The sequence below is a fragment of the Simochromis diagramma genome, unplaced genomic scaffold, assembly GCF_900408965.1.
Source record: "Simochromis diagramma unplaced genomic scaffold, fSimDia1.1 OVJJ01000553.1, whole genome shotgun sequence".
Taxonomy (NCBI): domain Eukaryota; kingdom Metazoa; phylum Chordata; class Actinopteri; order Cichliformes; family Cichlidae; genus Simochromis; species Simochromis diagramma.
The window spans coordinates 3,816,497-3,837,503 of NW_024387095.1; the positions used below are offsets into that span (position 1 = coordinate 3,816,497).

Here is a 21,007-nt window from a genome sequence, read left to right on the forward strand (position 1 = left end):
TGAGAGAAGAGTGGAAAAAAATCAGAGTGAAATCAAAACGTTTTACTATTGACAACTGAACCACTCTAGACTATTCTGGATTTTAGGCAGAAGTGAACGAGCCAACATTGCAACATTCACACCTCAGTGGGGGTGGGGGCTGATGAGTGGCAAACAAAAATCTGTTTTTCTATTCACTTTCTGAAATGCTGGCAGAAAAACTGCATTGGCTATGAACATTTCTGGTTTATTGAGGATGGAAGGCAGAAACTGGGAGAAAGGTCTTATCATTTGCAGCATCTTTTAATGACAGTTTTATGAAAAAGTATATGAAAACCATGAACATAGGAAGTACAAGCACCAGTGGACTCATTTGAAAAGTCATGAAGACTTAAATTGTACTGATGAAGAACTTTGTAGAAACTTTAATGAACGTAACCCCTGGTATTTGTCTTACTCTGAATTGTTGTGAAGTAAAGAAGGTTCTTAACACAAAATAAGATTATTTTTTGAATTGTTTTGAAAAATATGATGAATTTGATGTTAAATATAGTCATATATAAACATCCACAGTAGTAAGAGGTTAACTGCCCTCAGTCTGGTATCAGCAGTGGCCCCTAGGTCATTCTGAAGTCGTCATTTCAATACTATTTGCCTAATCTCAGTACAAGATGGCTGTAGATGATTGCCACTGTATCCGGGAAGTACTGGCCCTTGATGGATGTGGGTCCGAAAAGACCAGCCGATAACACACACTTATGACGTACGTGGCCATGTTTGAGCTCAAATGTGACGTATCATAGTATCATAACATAGTAGTAAGTGCAGGTCATTAATCTCATTATCAGTGGAGAGCGGTGGGCCCGGCAGACTGGAGCTGTGTCTGCTCGAATTCAAGGCTTGACTTTGGTCCACGCCAGAAAAGAGAGCATTTCTTTTAACTTTTCAGGCTTTAACATTCTTGTCTGGCAGCTGTGCAAGCATGTTGTGGAACAGGGCTGAGAACCTCTTAAGCTCCAAATGAGCTGGAAAAGCCAGCTCTGGTCGAGCTCTATAGCTGAGAAGACAGCAGAGTGAGCAACATGTTATATTCTAACTGAAACTGGTGTGACCAGTCTGTTTATAAAGCTCTGTATGTGTTTCTGGAATAATTTGAATAAGTGCCCTCATGAATGCATTTATGCTTTTCATGTAAAAAGTGGCTTTGCTTTACATTTGCATGTTTGAATGAGGAGGAAAGTGTGTGCTGGGGCCGATGGCTTTGTGCAGGCATAATCGCAGCTCTATTAAGTGTTCACTGTGAGCCATGCCACATGTCAGCTGGAGTCAAGCAGCTAGAGAGGGGAGATGGAGTGGCTATAACAGCCTGGGAGAGAGGCGAGACGCAGAGTGGGAGAAGGGAGGATGGAGGGGTCAGCAGAGGAGGGAGGTCCAGATAAGTCATCACTTAAGTTGTGGTTTGGGTGCTCTGTTTGTTGTAAGATGCTTTTTAGGCACTTTTGGAAAACAAGGAATCGAGTATAAGATCTGTTTTCTGCCTGAGGATTTAACACTTGTTTAGCAAAACAAACCTTTTATTCTCTGCCAGCTTGGAGATGATATTCTCTATCGGAGAATATTTTATCGACAGAGACTGTGACGCTATTGCAAATTACTACGTATATATTATTGAAAGGCAGTCAGCAGTAGCAGAGAGTTGGTGTCATAGTGGTGAGATTGCACTTTGTGACCTGTGCTCAGTACTCTGAGTCAGCAGGCTGCCTTTGGTTTAAACCAGGGATTTTCCCGCAGCTCAGTCCCTTTGGTTGTGCTCTATCTGTGTTCTATCTCACAGGAGCATATGGAAAAGATTAAATATAACACACTGTAAGAAGAAAAAAAGAAAGAAAGTCGCAGCCACGGCAGTTGAATGCTGAAGCCACGAAACTTCTACCGTATTAAGGGGATGCTGCCCTGCTGAGGTCACTGCTGAGTCGGTTAATATTGAATCAGTTATGTTTGTCTGAAGTTGCCTGAATCTGCACAAAGATATTTTACATACATTGATATTTTACTTGTTAACTTTTTTTATTGGTGTTACATTTTTCATCAGATTTTAATTTGGCATTCATGGCCATTTCCAAATCAAAGTGTTTTAAGCAGGCTTTAAGTTTCAGTAATTCCCTGTCAGCTACAGAAGGATGGCATTTTATTATAAGATGTAATATTAAACTTTGAATTCAGCTTTAAAGCATTGCATGTATAATTTTTAGTACATCTTTTACTGTAGGCCTCCAGCATGTTGGGACTATGTTGGAAAAACGTCTCTTCAGTCTATCAGTCATCTTGAACACTGAGTACTGGTTTGGTTTTAAGTCTTTAATAAAAATAAAAATGAAAAAAATAAAATAAAATTATAAATAAAATTCAATAGATTTACTGATTCCTGAATCATATGTATACAGAACTCTGTTTTACAAGATAAAGAAGCAAAGCAAATAAAATACAACAACAACAGATTAAAAAGGAAATAATTTGTGTTGATTTTTTTTTTTAAATGAAATGATTATAAAATTTTGCTATAACATGCATTATAACTCAATATGGTCACGTGATCTACATAATTAAAAGAAGTAAACAACGTAAATCAAAACAGGAACATGTAATTTTGGATTGCAGTGTCAGTAGTTATGCCATTACATTTAGTTCACTAATTACATTAGTAAACTATGCATAATATAGAAGCAAAGTTACTCTCCAGAACTCTTTATATTATCCAGTTTGTTTGAAAATTTGTATTGTAGAGTATTTTAATAACTCGAAAAGCAGATCTGGCTTGTATTTTAATAATTACAGATGTCAAATTGAGTAACAATAACAACAAGAGCTGTACTGAAATCCACATTTCATATCACTTCCAACAGAAATTTAGAACTCCGAGACAATAGAAAAAAAAACATTTAAACATTGGTCAGCTCGGTTTCCCCTCGTGTGTGTCAGAATATGTTTCAGGTAAAGGGGTCCGCAGTGGTCGCATTGGTCACTGGCTGTTTCTGAGCTGTAGTCAAGTGTGGAGTGTGTGATGGGGGTCATCCTGTGGCCATGTGAACAGGAAGGTGCGGGTTCAGTGTGAAGGGCTGAACCTCTGAGCTGTTTATCAGATAGCTAATGAAGCAGAGCAATCCTGAGGGAGGAGGAGCGGGAGAAGGGGAAAAAAGAGGGTAAAAGGTAAAAGAAGGAAAGCGGGTGTAAAGAGGCCGAGAACGAGAAGTTATCGCTGAACGGGCTGAGATGAATAAACCAATCTTCCGTTTCATTCTTCTTTATTCCCACTACAATACGTAGAAAAATACACATCAGAATATTTATTACATATCCTTGTTAAAAAAAAATCAGCAGAGGCCATATCACTCAGCTCCTGCCGTAAACATTTTCTCTGGCTGCAAGAGAAGCAGACCTACGTTTCCAATTCCCATCATCACAGCCATCCAGTTTACTGCAGGCTACACATCCATCAGTGGGGATTTTCAGGAAAAGGGAATGAGCCTGCTTCATTACAAGTTCAAATAATCAGCCAGTCAGATGATCAAAACAGTATTACAGTGTAGATGTCAGTGTTTGATATTCCACTGTTTCCAGTGATGCTTATTCCTGCTCACGTCGAAAAGGAAAGCGCTGACATATTTTGGAAATGGCAGACTGGGAACTCACCTCTGATTAAATTCTCAGGATTGATGTCTGTATTGTTGATATAAATTTAAAATATTGTAGTGTAATATGCTGGCTACTTTTGTGGTAACACTCAATTATTTTGTATAAACTGTTTAATGTAGCAAAAACAACAAGAAAAGAAAGATCTGAATGAAACTGACATCTAAGTTTGCCTTTGCTGTCTAAAGATCTTCAACATACACTGATATAACGGATAAAAGCAAACTCTTCACTCGTCTTCACTCAAGACTCGTGTGCTTCATGTTTATGAACATGCCGTCGAGCACTTTGGAGCTGGAGCTAAAAGAAGACTGCAGGAATATTGCACAAAAATGTCATAGCTCAATTTATATCCATGATCAATATTTATGCCATTATCCATGGAACAGTTTAGTTTTAACTCAAAAAGATTTAAAAAATGGAATTGAAACTTTTTATTGTTTGATGATTGAATATAAATGCGCCTGTATAGACAGTGAAAGTTTAGAAAACTACAGTTTTGATCTTTATGGACTCCTGTTAAAACATCGGGGTCCTCTGCATCTGCAGTTGTTGCTGTAGTAATAAAACGTTAAAGTGGTTTACACCATTTGACGCTCGGGGCTTTCTGCTTTCAAATAATGCATAATCGTGGTCAAAGCCATGGAAAAACATAGCAGTTCACAACATAAAAGGTTTAAACTGTCGGACTGCTAATGAAATATTCTGTTATCTCTTCTGCTTAATTGTTACTTATGATTTGTCAGAAGCAGCCGTTTGTAAGAGAATTACATTTTCCTGTAAACTTCACAGGCCCAAAATGTGGCAGCAGACTGAATACCATATTCTGATGACGCCCTGGTTGCTTTGTTGTGCTGTCAGTTACACGCCGAGTTGCAATTTTTGTCTTGTGTAGCCGTGTGAGAGTCTGGTTTGTTCATCAGAGGCCAGAGGGTGAGAGGTCAGAGGTCAGGCTCAGGGGAGTCATCATTGTTGAGCGCTCAGGTGACCCTGAACGATCCTGAGGTAGAATGGCCCTCGCCTCCCTGAGGAAGTTCATTCCATCACTGCTGGTGTGTTTGCGAGAAGGCATGTGCTTAAACAATGCCACAACAGTGCACAGAAATGTGTGCATACAGTAGTTCAGCATGCAAGCTCACAGCATTACACAACATTTAGAGTAAGAGAAACGGGACTGTTTTTTTGTTTTGTTTTTCACTACTGGTGACATTATCATAGAATTGTAAACAAATTAGCAGTCGCTGTTACTTTGATTACTATGAAAATCTGATGCAAAGATTACTATTCCATATCACAACTGACTTTCTTTTGACTGTGTCAGTTTTTAAACTGTTGTGTGAAAAAAGTACCACGTACTGGTTTTCGGGATACTTCTGGGGTTGTATCAGTGCATGTTGGAATCAATCGGGTACTGAACACTGAAGCTTAAACCTTTTCACAGATGCACTAAAAGGTTTTACCTTCACGAGATGTAAGGGGTTTTAGTGATCACCCAAACGTCTAGAGGCACGTTTCATTTGTTGTTTCATCAAAGCATCGTATCGAGCAGTTTAACCTTTGTCTTTGTACTGTTTGCAATCTTTTAAACTTCAATGCACAGAAATGTTTGCATCTTTCTGCACAAGTTTTACTGCAAAACAAAAACGTTGCCAACAAACTGCTGACAGGAAGTTGTAAGTGTTAAATGTGACCCTTTACCCATAGAACTGAGAAAAAAATGATGGGATGTCAGAGATTTTAATCTGCTGATATATTTTATATTTACAAGCCCAGTTGTTGAGCTATTGAAGGGGAAATAATGAAGAGTCGGAGAATACATGACATTCATGACTGTTTATAGCAACTTAACAGCTGGGTTTAATTTCACAGTATTTTTTTCTTCTTCAAATAATTCAGAATCTGAAGCAAATAAATAAATAAACTGAAATGAGTTAGCACAATTTGAAACAATAGAGTCTCAATTACACACTGATTTTAGTCTTGTTTATATAGAAATTGAATTTAACATGAAAAAATTACGACTTGGCCTTCTGTGTCACTCTCATTCTGTCTTCTTCTGTGATTTTAAAGAGTGGAGACATGAGCGTCTGTTGGTCTGTCTTTGTGTCCCTGGCGAGTTTCTTCTAATCATGCTGGATGTGCCAGGGGTCAGCAGCTCTGACCTGCTGGCTCCAGTTCACCATAAATATTATGGAACCACGCCTTCGCTAGTTGTTTAATATAGCACCGTGTCCATTAAGGGACCTAAAGTAATAGGTTACGCTGGGGTATCTAAGCTAATAATAACGTTGCCTGCACAGTGTAATTAGGAATAGTAAACGCGAGTCAGGATATAAGGTTTTGGAAAATTCATTTGTATTTGAGGAATTTCATCAGCTTCTTTACTTTCACTTTATGTGTCTTAAAATATCTTTGAGTTGTTAGAGTATGTCAGTTGTGCAACGCTGTTGGCCTGAATGCACGTGTATTCATGGCCACGTGTGCATTTTTGTGTGCCAGCAACACAGTGGGCCTGTGGGAGTGCTCTGTCCTCCTTTCCCACAGTATGTGTCCCCTGAGCCCTTGTAGTGACGTCAGGGCAGAGGTATGGGCGAATGCCCCGCTCAGAGGTCGCAGGTTCACTTCCTGTCTGTCAGGGCTGAGTTTGGCACGGTCCAGTGTGGATCACCGAACTGTCTTTATGATCTCTCAGTAGTTTGACCTCTCTGTCTTTGTCTCTGTGTCTGTCTCTTTCAGGCTATGTGGCTGATGCTGCAACAGGAGGAGCCCGAGGATTTCATCATAGCAACAGGGGAGGTGCACAGTGTGAGGGAGTTTGTGGAGAGGGCCTTTGGACGTGTGGGAAAGACCATTGTGTAAGTCAACATGTCAGTATTCTTTTTGCAGTCAAAATCACAGATTTGCCTGAGAGGCCTCAATATAAGACACCCCAACCCTATGTCTCTTGTCTTGGAAAGATTCCTCCCATGTTTAACCTGTCATTCACCTCCCCTCTTATGTGCTGTGAGATACTGACATGTGGTGAAGGATGTGTTCGTTTGTGGGGGGGAAAAAAGGCAGGTGACATGTTTTGTCTGGATGAGACTATAAGGAAACAAACTACACAAGAAGTAATCACGGCGCTTGAATCTTGGAGCAGGTGTGGGAAACTCTTAGTTCCTGCTAAGATTTCTTTCTTTCCAGGTGGGAGGGAAAGGATGAGAAGGAGGTTGGCCGTTGCCAGGAGACAGGGGTGGTACATGTGAAGGTGGACCCAAAATACTTCCGTCCCACCGAAGTGGTAAGTCAAGTTTCTCCTACCATTTGTGTCTATATGTATAATGCACGTGTATTCATGCACCCAGTTCTTACACCTTTGGTCTGTTTGCCCCTCCCTCTGTGTTCTGGGAACCTGGAGATGCTTGCTATACTGGCCTATATAAAGTCTATAATACACATTTGTACATTTGATCCCAGAAACCTTTGGTGATTCTTCTCTCTAACTGCACAATACTGTGGACCACACCAACCAAAGGAGGCTTCAGAATGAAAATGGTTTACTATAGTGGTGCAATCTATATAGTTGCATATAATTTATAATGCATCACGGCACATATTTATTGTTCTATATAAGAATGTTTCATGGTTTTTCTTTGTGTATGTGTTTGCCGGTAATTGTGTCTGGCACTATACACTTGTCAGCTACAGTGGATGCAGTCACTTGACAGCCTCAGGCTGCTTATTGTATGCTTTTTTTAAACAGCTGGAAACAAGCCAGATGATCTCTTTAAGAGTACTGAAAGCTATATCCTGCCACCTTATGCTAAGTGCGTCCAACCTGGAAATTTTTAATACTAACAACTTGTTAGTTTGACTCAAAGGGTTAGTGAGGCAATTCTGCTGAATGAGAGGCTAGTTTGATAGCACAGGAGAGATATTGGTGCCTCTTTGTGAGATTGTGCTTGCTGAGATGATAGTTCTAAAAGTCAAACTCATAATGTTAGCCAGTGTATTACTCCTCCATCTCTCGAAAGGTGTCTGCTGAATTTGGGAGGTCTTTCTCTCATCACCCTGGTCAAGGGTTATTGCAGTTACTCCCTGTGGACATTCTAGGGTTACCCTGGGGTGTTGTGGCTGAGATTAGCCATCATCCTCTCAGTTTAAAGCAGGAGCTCCTTTCTCCTGGGCTTTGGCCTGGTGAGATTAGAGTTGAGATGCAGTTGAGTGATGGCAGAGGATTAGTAAGGAGCCCCTGGTGACTGACAGCTGAAGGTACGGCAGCACTGGTTACACACCTGGGCCTCTATTCTCTGTCCGTGTCAGCTTATTCACTCAAGGTCCTAACCCTGTATCTGTATGGACAACTACTCTAAAATATGATCAAATCAGCGTACATGTCCATTTGTGATAACCAGCTAATTTCTCTGAGCATCGCACAATCTGACCTTGGGTAAATTTTCTGGGACATCCACTCCGGGGAATATTGTGGCATTGTGTTAACACACATGTGAATGCTCCAGACTGCAAACATCTCTCACTTGCTGATGATCAGTCAAGTGTATTTAATTATCAGCACATGGCTGCTAGTTAGCCTCTTAAATCCTATGGATGCAGCAAGGGTGTGCTGTGCTGCATCCTTTCTGTGAAAACCTTTTTTTCCGCATGACTGTATGCCCTTATTGCTACCCAGCACTATAAAATTTATCATATTGACAGCTTCCTAACAAGTGTTTGAACACAAGAAAGAGAGAAGCCAGCATTGAGAGCGTTATTGTTGCTGCTTTTCAGTCGAGTCACCTCACTTGACCACAATTATGGTAAACATTCAAAGAAAAACTATTCATGTAGCAAGTGTGGAATAACTCTTAACTGCTGACCCTTTGCTGCTTCCATGGTATATTGCTATGGTGCTCCATGTTATTAGCACTAGCAAAGGGAACACTGCTCCTGACGTGTGGTGTTATAATCACAGAGCAATAGCAAAGAGTGAGCTTGCATGGATAACAAGGGGAGGATGGTTCAGTAACAGTGGGCAATTTCTCTACTCTTTCCCTTTGTCCCTTCTATATGGCTTAAAGAGACTGAAGGATGTTTAACCTCTGACCCCTGCAGACAGGAAGTGACTGACACTGGGCTCATAGCTCAGCATTGTGCCTCACCTCAAGTGGAAATACCTGTCATCAAGTGTGTGTGTGTATATCCTAAGACTTCAGCTGACTCAGACTCTTTTGGTGTCTTGTTTGCTGTTTAGCAGTACAAAAGTTTGAATGTGTGTCTGTGTGGGGCCCAAAACGAGGTAGGGGTGTGTGTGTGTTTGTGTGTGGAGCGCGGAAGGAGTGTTACCTCAGGCTGTGTGCTAATATCTGTGTAATTCATCATTAATTCTGTCAGAGTGTGTGTCTGACATGAGCTTCAATCCCTTGGGACAGGAGCCCCAGCAGGTGTGCCTCACATGTGGTGCAGTGTGTGAGTGTGAACGTGTCTTTTGTGCACATGTGTGAACCCTGCAGGGCTACCGGCTTGACAGCCCGTTTGTCCGACTGTGGAAGCAGTTTACCCAATGTAGTGCGTGCTGGTTAAAATAAAAAAAATAAAGCTACCAGCATTTTGCACCAATAGTTAACATGTGAAAGCGAAAGACATGCAGTGCAAGCTGCCAGGGCTGTTTTGAGGACAGCTACAAGTAAGTTTCACATCGCTCCAACTGTCACGACTTTGCAGGGCTGTCAGTCACTCTTGGCACCATATGGGCTTCTGTCAACGCTCCTAAAGTTTGGCTCAGGTGAGCAGCCTTTGCCTCAGCTTTACAAAGGTGTGTCTGCGCACTACTCTCTAATGGTTCTGATTAGTTTTGGTTGCCAGGTATAATACCAAGGTGTGATCAGATGGGTTCTTCTGTCTGGCTTTCTGAGTTTCTTTTGTACCCAATTGTTTTATAAGACTGGTGATGTTAACTGTAAATGTGCATTTGTTCTATGTGATTTGTTAAAGAGGCGTACACACTCACATAAAGGGCACAAAAGAGCACAGGTAGAGGGAAAAACTGGTCTATAGATGAGTGCGCGAGTGGAATCCTTGACATTTTGTTTTTCTGACATGGGAAGTTGAGTATAGAATATGTTTGGCATGCAAGTGACGATAAAAAGTCACATCATTTTCGAAAAAACCTTCCACTTTACTGGCATGCAAAACCAAAAGTAATAGCAGAAGCAGTTAGGATCTATTGCTGTAATTTAATGGATCTCAAAAGATGGGTTTAAAAAAGAAACAGGCCAGCATATGAGGATTTGTATTACAGTTTACATAGCCTCCAAAAGTATAATCGAATACATTCAGATAGCTTGAATTAAGCCTTCCCCAATCCCCACCTTACACTAAAGTCTCTCCCAATATCTCTACAGTATTACTTTTTAACATACATCTTTACTGTATGTTAAAGTTTACTGCACAACATGTGTGCGTGTGTTTACTACCGTTTCTACATGCTGAAACATGTTATGATGTCACAGTTTTAGGTTCCCCCTAAAACTCTTCCACTGCTCTGGTTGCCAGCTCCATGTTCTTTAGTTTAGGGTTTCAGCACTTCAAATGCTCTCAAAAATACTCAACTTTGCTACTTTAAATTGGTAAATTTCCTCTATGAGCTGTGTCATCTGCTGCACCCGCTGGTGATGGGAATACTTTGTGTCCTGTGCATAAAATCAACACAAAGCAGTTTTTAACAGGTCAGATTCATGAATTTCACTGTTTAAAAGTATCTGCATACTTTTAAGAGCTTATAAACTCTGGGATTTTAAATAACGTCTTATGCACAGGTCACCGCTGTAGGTTGTTCAGTGGCCCCAGGAAGTTGAACCTGATTGACATTCATGATACAGCATCTGGAAAACTAAGTTTGATGTTAGTCCCTTGAGTTTAGTTTTTCCACTTAACTCTCCATAGCACAATGTATACAGTACAGTAGTTTGCTTTTGAGTGCATATTACCTAACAACGTGCATTATACAGTTGACAGTAAATGTGGGGATTTTTTTAAATTCAGTTTGCCTCCTTGCCTCATTTAAACTTCAGCATGAAGTATTTATTGCAGATCACAATTTGTCTCTCTAAACAACGTTTGGGGCCAAGACGGCTGTATTTGTCTGTGCAGAGACAGGTGTGCATGTCACTGACTTGGCGTTTAATCGCATGCATGTAGACGCTTGTGCATGTTCATACTAATGCACCCTGGCTGTCATACTTCCAAGTTCATGTGCTGCTGGAGGGTGTAAACGACTGTGAGTTGATTGACAGCTCTGTGGTTTTTCTTCTGCCTCTCATGCAGAGAAGGAAAAGTGATGATAAATGGGAAGTTGTCTCTCAGTCTGTCCTTATGTTTCTGTAACCCGTCAGTGTGCATGATGGGATGGCAACTGTAATTCTTCCACTATCAAGTTTATATATTGTAAGTGCACACTTACATCTTTTTCTAAATCATAGTAATCCCAACGCTTGAACCCAATCACCGGACCCAATGATTATTCTCATTTCCGGCTTGTATTTTTTAATCTTAAACTCTTGTAAAATAGCTTTGCGTCAATGACCGTTCAAAGTAATCCCTATTTATCTTTTTACTCTGCCTTCGTTCAGCCCCTTGGCTCATTCTCAGTCAGAAATAAGCTATTTTAGCTTCTATCCCTTGAAGCCAACTTTTTCTGACTGGCTGCTACCAAAGTTATGAATAGAAGGTGAATGGGGCTTTTGTGCTCATAGCCAAAGCTTTATGGCTGAGGTGACCAGATTAAGGATATGCACTCTCCTGGATGTCATACATGTCCAAGAGTACAAAAAATGTCTGAAATGGAGCATTTAGAGTCTGATACCTGTGATTTTGGCTCAGGTGAATTACCTTCTATGAGTGCATGCACTGTTCACATTACTTAAAAGTTAGGCCACATTTAATATACACATCTATCATTGTGTGTGTATATATCTGAATTAACAATATACACCTGGGTTCAGGTGATTTATCTGATCCTGTTTGTAGATCTTCTCAGTTTTTGTTAGATTGATGCATCTAGATTAGATTGAAATGTCTTGGTGTAAGGAAAGGTTTGAATCTCTGGGTTGGCTAGGACCTTTATGTGTGGACTTTGCGTGTTTCTGTTGTGAGCTCTTGGGTTTCCGTCAGGCACTCCAATTTCCTCCTGCAACCCTAAGACATTCATGATGGGTTCATTGGTGATTCTAAATTGGCCACGGATGTAAGGTAGATAAACACTTAAGTGTATAGATTAAGGCTACGTTTGAGTATATGGGTGAATGTGGTTTCTCTAGGCTAGAAAAGTGCTATACAAATCCAGTGTTTTCCATTCTAATCTCCAGTCTTCTCTACAGACTGTAATTTTAAAGGAAGCAACCTAGGGACAGTCTGTTTTGTTCCACACCCACTTTAGTGAGACCTCAGCTCAGTGCCTTGCAAGGATGAGTATAGAATGGCATGTAAAATGTAAAAAAAAAAAAATTATTAATTCTTTAATCCAGCTGTTCAACAGAAGTGAATTGCATGAATCCATTGTGTAGCGTGTCTGTTTTTTGTGTAGCATGCTCCCAGCATGAAATGTTTTAGCATGGTGCATAGTAGCTCCTCACTGTTCCTTGCGATCTGTATTGATAAAATCTTGAAGTCGTCTTTGTTTATTGATAGATTAGGATGATTTCCATCTATGAGCTATCAGTTTCTTGGCAGTTGAGGAGTTGCTTGCCTAGAGCACCTCTGGTTGAGTGGTAGCTTTTATTTGTATTGTAGATGGCCAATGAGTTTAAATGAGTTCAAAGTATGGACAGGTAATCCCTGTGAGCCAAGTCCTCAGGCTTTAGACTACAGTAAACACTCCGTTTTGCACAGTTTTTTACACTCTTGAATATGTATGATGTCAAAGGCAAAGGATGTCTATAAGATGGTTGTGCACCAAAAAAAACAAGATTTTATAATGTCACAGAGAAATCCAGCACATCTAGAAACAAGAAGCTGGAATCAACAAATGTAGATCTGTCATTTAGGTTTAATTAATGGCTAAGACTTATTGATGTTTAATTTTCCACCAGTCATTAATCTGCTAATAAAAACACCAAAACGTTGCATGATCATTTTTGCTGACAGGAGAGCAATTCAGTGGCATGACTGTTTATCACTGTTGTGTGCTTTGATTGATGGAAAAGAATCACCAACTGAGGTTCCCATGTATCAAGAAGAACAGATGTAAATTGTGCTTTGTTGCAGTCACGTAGCAGCATTCCCTGCAGTGCAGTCATGTACTGTCAATACATGACCGATTGTCCTTTTGTTTTAAATTTGCAAGTTTATTCTTGCGCAGTACAGACAAGTGTGAAAAGCAGGAGTGCTTCATATCGCTGCTACAGCAAGGATTTCGTGATAGTGTCAAGCTTGTGTTGCGTATGTATAAACAGACAAAGTAAAATCCACAGTTTGTTACTGCAGTTTATCTGTGTGTCCATGCAAAGAGAGGAAAGACACTGATCAAATAAATCCTGCTCTTATCTTAACTTTGATCCTGTGACGCTTCCTTCTGCTGCATCAGATCACATTTTAGCTGGTTAGTGGTGCAGTTGTTCATTGTTTATTGGTAGCTAGCAATGGTGACAGGGAGTGCTGCGGAAAAGCATTCAACATCCAGTAAGTTAGCCTACACCAAATGCAGAAACAAAAGAGTTCTTTAATTCCTGCATGAAATAAAAGAATGTGTGTTGCATTCGCCTATGAGATTTTGACACAGTAGTTGTTCTGCCTGTTTTCCTCTTATCCCATCTGCAGGTACAAATCAAAAACTCCCACATCAACCCCTAAAAATAGCCCTGTTCACATACCACACCTCAGTATCTGTCAAGTGCTTGTCCGCAAATGCCTGGGCAAAAGTCTGAACTTCCTTCTTACTTACTTAAGATGGCATTCCAGCTTTGAAACGTGCGTAACGAATTCACAAGAACCACGCTTGCTTGCTCATACGTCATTGTCTTGTCATCACTAGATGAGAAACCAAGACAATGGATCTAGTTATCCGCAGCAATAATGATGCTGGGTGTTGTGGTTACCTTTTATAACTGTTGACAAGGGAGTCAACCCACCTGTTGAGGTAATTAGTGTGAGACACACCTGCCTTATGTAGTTTCTAAATAATGTTTGGTATTGTGAAGCTTTATTGAGCTCAAAGAACATTTCCACTCTTGGATACTTCGACACAGCTGGATATTATCGTTGATCTTGAATGCATTCCTCACGTCTTTGTAATGAAGTGTTGCAACCTGCCTTCGTTACTTTCATTAGTGATCTCATGAGTCTCACAGAGAGTCTTTTGACTTCTCCCACAGACCTGACCTGAACCTTTCTTAGTCAGCGGTGTGAATAGGGACAAACCAGCACAGGTTTCACATCAAAGCAGGGTGAATGCTAGGCCCTAAACTAGGGCTGGGCGATATGGCCTAAAATTCATATTGCGATATAATTTGAAGCACGTGCGGTAACGATATATATCACGATATATTCTTTTCTTCTGTATAACGTATTTTCCACACTATAAGGCACACTTAAAATCCTTTATTTTCTCAAAAATCGAGTGTGCCTTATGTATGAATTCTGGTTGTGCTTACTGACCTCGAACCGATTTGGGCGTGCAGAAATCTGTTAAAAAATGTTTTGGTACAACTTTGGTAAGCCGCACTGCTTGATGGATTGTCAGAGCATTACGGCTGCCATAGTGAGGAGCTTCGCGGAGTAATCTGGGTCCAAAACTCAGTCAACTTCAGGTCCCAAAGTCAAACGAACACTAAGAGTTAAAAACGGTCTAAATTCTTTCATCTTTAATTAAATCATCAGCATTGCTGCTTTATCGGGTGTAACAATTAAGTTTAACATCCATGCATCCATGAAAACAGAATTTATTACATTTAACGGAGTTAGAAGTTAACAGGAAGTTAGCTCGCTAGCTTCCACCTAAACATGTCGTGCTACGTGATTGCTAGCGACACAGCTATGTTAGCATAACATTAGCACAGTGAAGCTGGAGGATGAATGCCAACTTTTTTCCACTCATTAAAAGTTAATGTGAGGGATTCTGGTGGTCAGGGACAAATGCAATCGCATAGCATGATGCTATACACGGGCCAAACTTCAGTCAGGAGAACAACTGAGATTATTCATCCACAATACGAGGTTAAATCAAATCAAATCACTTTTATTGTCACATCACATGTGCAGGTACATTGGTACAGCACATGTGAGTGAAATTCTTGTGTGCGAGCTTCACAAGCAACAGAGTTGTGCAAAATACAATAATGTAAACAAGCAAAATACAAGAATGGCTACATCTGAAACTAATAAATATATGTACAATATATAATAGTATATGCATTTCTGGATGTGTATACTAAATATTTTTCTACGTGTGTGTGTGTGTGTGTGTGTACACATATTTTACAAATTAAATAGAGTAAACAATAAATAAAATATACAGAGTTGAGACATGTGCAAAACAGTGGCATTACTGTACAGTATGGAGTGCATAATGTTAAAGTTCCAGTAGTGAAGCTGAGGTGTCTATGACGTGTTCAGCAGTCTGATGGCCTGGTGGAAGAAGCTGTCTCTCAGTTAGTTATTAATATACTGCAACAACATGGGAATAGAACAGCTGCGAGAGAATTCAACATTAATGAATCAATGTTACGGAAGTGTAGGAAGCGCAGTTTTTGGCTTTCCCCTTATTTCAAAAGTGCTTCATCTCTTTGCTATGACTGTCGCCCGGCATAATTTGCAGATGATAATGGTTTTAGCCGCTGCGATGCTTTCGACCAAAACAGGCGCGGCTTGATGACATCATCAACATGCGCTATCGCGATAGAGCGATATAGTCAAAATCTCTATCGTTGGCCAAATTTATATCGTTTCTATCGTATATCGTTTATATCGCCCACCCCTACCCTAAACCATAGTATATACATAGTCACACCATCATGCTATTAGTTAATTTAATTTAAATAATTCTGTCTTCTGTGATCAAAGTTGAAGATGAAGTTGCAAGCACCATGCATAACATTTACCAGCTTTTCCAAGAAAGACTGGAAGATGGAAAGCACCCATATCTGTATTACACACCCAGACAGAAATACAGATGCCCGAAATAGGATTGTGAGCAACCTAAATGAGATAGTGAACTTTTAATTTGTCACTCACTTACTACTTTTACCAGCACACTTAAACACGCTTCTTAGGAGAAAACTGGGCAATGTGTATCTCAGCAATAATATCTTTAAATATATCAAGCATGTGTCCCATAACCTTTTTACTGAAAATGAGGATGCAACATATTCTGGAACTATTGTGCCATAGATACTTTCAGTAAACATTCCTTTTGATGAGTTAGATGACTTGCGTGCAACCAGTTCTGGCCTTTCAAGGCAATATTATTATAATCTTGTTTAGTGGCTTTTTTACAGAAATTACAATACTTAAATTCTGAACCCTTTAACTTTTCATTATCTGCCACACTTAAGACTGTGTGACTGACTTGTGATTTTGCAGTAATATGTGTCGTATATCAATATGGATCTTCTGTGTAAGATTTTTGGGGGTTAATGAGAATAATGCAGTTTAACAATGCGAGTTGTTAATTAGTTTCAACTACTTTGGTGTTAATGAAATGAACAAGAGATGCACTCGGTGGCAACAGTGAGACAACCCACAAAGTAGGAATGGCTTTACATCTGGAGGCTGCTGACATTTTTTCTCCCTTGATCTTTTCTGACTGGTTTTTCACTAGTTTTACATTTGTCTAGGGACAGAGGCACTGCTGGTAGCACCAGGTAATGCCTGGACCCTACAGAGGTTGCACAAATAGTCCATCTCCTCAAGGATGGCACATCAATATGTGCCATCACCAGACGTTTTTCTGTCTTTTGTGTGTCTTTCTTTTCCTCTTGCATACTTTCAAGAGATTCCAGGATACAAGCAGTTACTCCAGGAGAGCTAGACAGGGCCATAGAAGGCCCTCAACCCATCAGTAACAGCAGCATATTTTCCTTTGTGCAAAAAGAAACAGGATGAGCAATGCCAAAGCTACAAAATGACACCCAAAAGGCCACTGTTGTGAATGTCTCTGACCAAACAATCAGAAGCAGACTTCATAAGAGTGACATGAAGGTTAGAAGAGTGGGTCCCTAGTGGGTCCCGTGCTCACTGCCCAGCACAGTGAACCCCAATTGGCATTTGCCATTACCAAAATACCAGAAATGGCAGGTCCACTATGGTACCCTGTGCTTTTCACAGATAAGAGCAGTTTCATACTAAGCCCATGTGACAGATGTGAAAGGGTCTGAAGAAGACGTGGAGAACATCACTCAGCAGGTCCACTTCTTTGGCAGGCCCATGGAGGGATGAACAGACCTCTGCTGGCTAAGTAATGGCACAACTGCCATTAGGTATCGGGATGAAATCTTTGGATGCATTTTTAGACCCTAAACTCATGCAGCGGATCCTGGTTCCTCCTGGTGCCCGGCCTTATGTGGCAATATGCAGGATGGAGGAGTCGATACCACTGGCTGCCCCCCACGCCTGCTCGACCTAACTCCAATAGAACACCTCTGTGACGTTATGTTTCAATCCATCTGACTCCACCACGTTTCACCTCAGACTGTCCAGGAGCTCAGTGATGCCCTGGTCCAGCTCTGGGAGGAGATCCCTCAGGGTTTGGGTTAAAAGCAGTCATTGGAAGTATGCCCTGACATACCTGAGCACGTGGGGGCTATACAAACTATTTAGTACCATTTAGAGTTGCACCAATGAAATTTCTGCAAAATACACTAACCTGCTGCATCATTTCTTTTACTTTTTGGGCTGTCTTTGAATTCAGTCCTCTGTAGGTTGATCATTTTTATTTCCATCAAACAATGTGGCACCCTTTCATTCCTAACACATTACACAGTCCATATTAGTATACATATGCAGCTGATTGATGATTTGTTTTTCTCATTGAGATCTGATGTGTTTTTGTTTTTGTTTTTTTGGAGTAGGATATTTTATTTTCATGTCAAACTATGTATATATTGACAAGTGCCAATATAATCACAAAAGATTCCAATCTGTTACAGTGCTGCCATAAAAACATCTCAGTGTACTAAGTGTAAGCATCATATAGTTTGAGCAGAAAGGTAATATATGTCAAGATGTTGTCAACTGGAACTTCAGTGAATATTTTTGTAACTTGAGGAATGCTTAAAAAGATTGAGCCATGTTTAAGTTATATTTCTTAATATTATATTATATATTTTCAAAAAATGAGAGAAAACCTTTTTATTCCACTTTTCAAGATACCACTTTGTTCAAGGCATTTTCATTTGTCTCATGTAAGTGAGTAAATAATGGACAACTGGCATGACAAACTACTTTTTATCATTTGTTACCAACTAAGTCAAAATATATTTTATAGCTGCAAATGGAAACACTTTGAGTGGATGAAAAGTCAAATTGGGATAACAGGGCATACTATCAGACAACCTTTTCTCAAAGGCTTTCATGGTGTTGCACTCATTTGTACAGATGAAAGATGGCAGAAATAGCAGGTTTTAAAGGCGGAGAGGGATGTCAAGACTGTTTAACCTCTGGTTGACGCATACTGACCTTTAGAGGCAATATGGTATCTCTTGTAGCTGTAGACACAGGGACTTGGTTGTTAGGCCTTGTTGAAGAAGCAGAACTGGTTTGGGGTTTCATTTTACTCCATGCAGGCAGTCCAGACCTCATAAATCCACTCCCAGGGTTAGTGTTGTTCTGTCTCCAGCACACAGAATTAGTACTACACTTTTTCTGATTTGAAGAGAATGACACACAGATGTTACTGACACTCTTCTCTTTGTTCCCACTTTATCTCCACATCAAGTAATGTTTTTACTTTCTGATCTGATCAGTGCACAATAGTGTTAGTGCCAGACAATCCATGCAAAGATGCAATAAGGAGAGATGGTAAGATTGCAGAAAGCACACAGTCAAAACCCACTATGGAGGAAATTCTTCATCGTAACAATGAGAAAAACAGGTATAGCCCCACAAACATATGTGCTCTTAACAAAATGGATCCTGGCAGGCAGTAACTCATACACTGTCCCTATGCCCCAGAGAAGAGTTTAACAGTTGGCCTGTTCTGTGGTGTAATATCTGCTATTTAATGAAGCCTGAAATATGGTCGCCATTTCAGCTTCTCAGTATTAGGTTGGAATTCTCTTTACGAATTGATCCATTACAGCATTTTAATAACTATTTTAATTAAAGCGCTATATAACACTCCAGCACTGAATTCTAGAGCAATTTATCTACAATGAAGAATTTCTAAAAGTCGATTACATGAGTTAAACATTAAATAGCCCCTGACTGGAACAGTTGGTTCTCATTCAAAGCGCATTTCTCCATGGAATAATAAAGGGAAAAACTTGTTGGAATCAGTCTCCAGCAATCCACAATGTAATAAGGACCTGCATTCATATCTGTTTACTGGTCTTTTTATTCACACTTCTGATTTAACCAGCTGTTTTACTGCTAACCCAAACCAGATTTGCACTATTTTCTGTAGTGTTGACCTAAGTGATTGGAACCAGTTGTCAAATTTAACAATACATAATGTTAAACTGTACTGCTACATTTGAAGGACCAACTAAATTTAACTCTTAAAGTCTTCGTCCCAGTGAGAGCGTTTGTACCTGTTAATACACTGAAATTTAAAATTTCATTGTGTTGTGTATTTTCTTGCACATTTTAATGACATATAGGTTAACAGATTATACCTTCTGGTGGTTTGCACACAGTTTTCTAATACAGAAGAATAGTTTAAAAGATTCCTTGAGTTCTATATGCAGCACTTGTTTTTCACTACTTTTTCACCTCTAGCGGTTTGCCAATGCTTTATGCAGTCAGTTTTAAATTCTGAAAATAATCTTGCAGGTTACTAAGTACATCATAATACAGTATTCCTTTCAAAGGACCTCTCTACTTTTGCTACAACACTGTCACCAACCCCATCAGTCAGAGTCAGTGACCTGCCAAAATTATGACCTACTAAATGTGTTGGACTGGATTCATAGATCTGATTTCACTGAGGCTATAAGGTGAGGTATTCCCCTGCATTTGTCACTTATCATTCAATAAAATATAGTTTTGGACAATTTGACCCTGTCTGGTCGGCGGGGATAGAGAGGAATGAGCAGCTATTATTATCCTGCTTTACGTCTCTGGCAGTGTAGCGGTGTCAGTCAGGGGCTGGCGATGGAAGCCAGGGGGCCGGTTAGGACTGCTGGCTCTCTGAGGTGCTTCATCTTGGGACCAAGGCAGCGAGACCTCTAACTGAACCGCAGCCATTTGGATGGAAAAGTGCTGAGGCAGCAAGCTCGGGCCATTTCACTGGGTGGAGTTCTTATACTGTACTGCTAAGAAGATGTGGCGTTTGGCTGAGAGCCAGTTTATGACTTTATTATCATGCAAACATTGTTCCCGTGCTCAGATTCACACATCATTGTCAATTATGTTGTTTTATTCCACACTTGTTTCTCACCACCAGTAGTTACCACTAGCATCTGTGATCAATTTGTGTGATTTATATATCAGAAATGAGTCTGTGTTTTAAAAGCCACATGTGTCTGTGTTTCACCTTGTCATATTGGCTCTTGGCAAACAAACTCTAAGATTCCTGAGATTCCTCTTAGTAGAAGCCAATGATAAGGGGAAATGCGAAGTAAAGAGAGGCCTTAGTGTTCTGACAGCAGTTTGCCTCATTGATGGATTGAGGTGAATGTTTGAACACCAGACAGACAAAAAGAACCAAATGGCTTTTATGAGCAGCGTGATTTATCCGTTGAACAAGCTTTGTCGAGCTCTGCTGGCTGAATTTATGGCACTTGACACACGAAACGGGCTATCAGTGCTGCGTTTGGATGTTTGGCAGACGCCCACCGTACTTTCACACAAAGCAAGCATGAAATATTAGCATTATTTTAAAAGGTTTCCGTATATTAGGGAGGAATTGGGTGTTCTTTTCCAAGATGGTTCACAGTAAAGCCATTCACTGTCTGGAAAGATCACTGACAGCCAGGTCTGGATGGAAAACGATTGAGAATGATATAAGACAAGGTTCCAGAAGTGGTTGTAGATTTTCACTTGGAGCTGAAAATTGTCAGTGGTCAGTTGTCAAGTTGTCAGTCAGTTTTCATAGATATTTAAACATTCAAATGTTAGTTTTAATGAACTGAGGCTCAGAAATGTTGAAAAATGCCCTTAGTTTTTTAATGCTGAGCTATTCTTGCCAAGTTACTAATTTGTAAGAACA

The 21,007-nt window shown here is 40.1% G+C and overlaps 1 protein-coding gene across 1 annotated transcript in view; it reads left to right on the forward strand.

Annotated features, from left to right (window-relative positions):
• Nucleotides 1-21,007, forward strand: part of gmds (GDP-mannose 4,6-dehydratase) — a 185,248-nt gene that overhangs the window by 139,080 nt on the left and 25,161 nt on the right. The window contains exons 8-9 of the mRNA XM_040046261.1: nucleotides 6,406-6,524; nucleotides 6,853-6,949. Of these exons, the coding sequence (XP_039902195.1) occupies nucleotides 6,406-6,524; nucleotides 6,853-6,949 (216 nt within the window). The remainder of the gene's footprint in view (nucleotides 1-6,405; nucleotides 6,525-6,852; nucleotides 6,950-21,007) is intronic.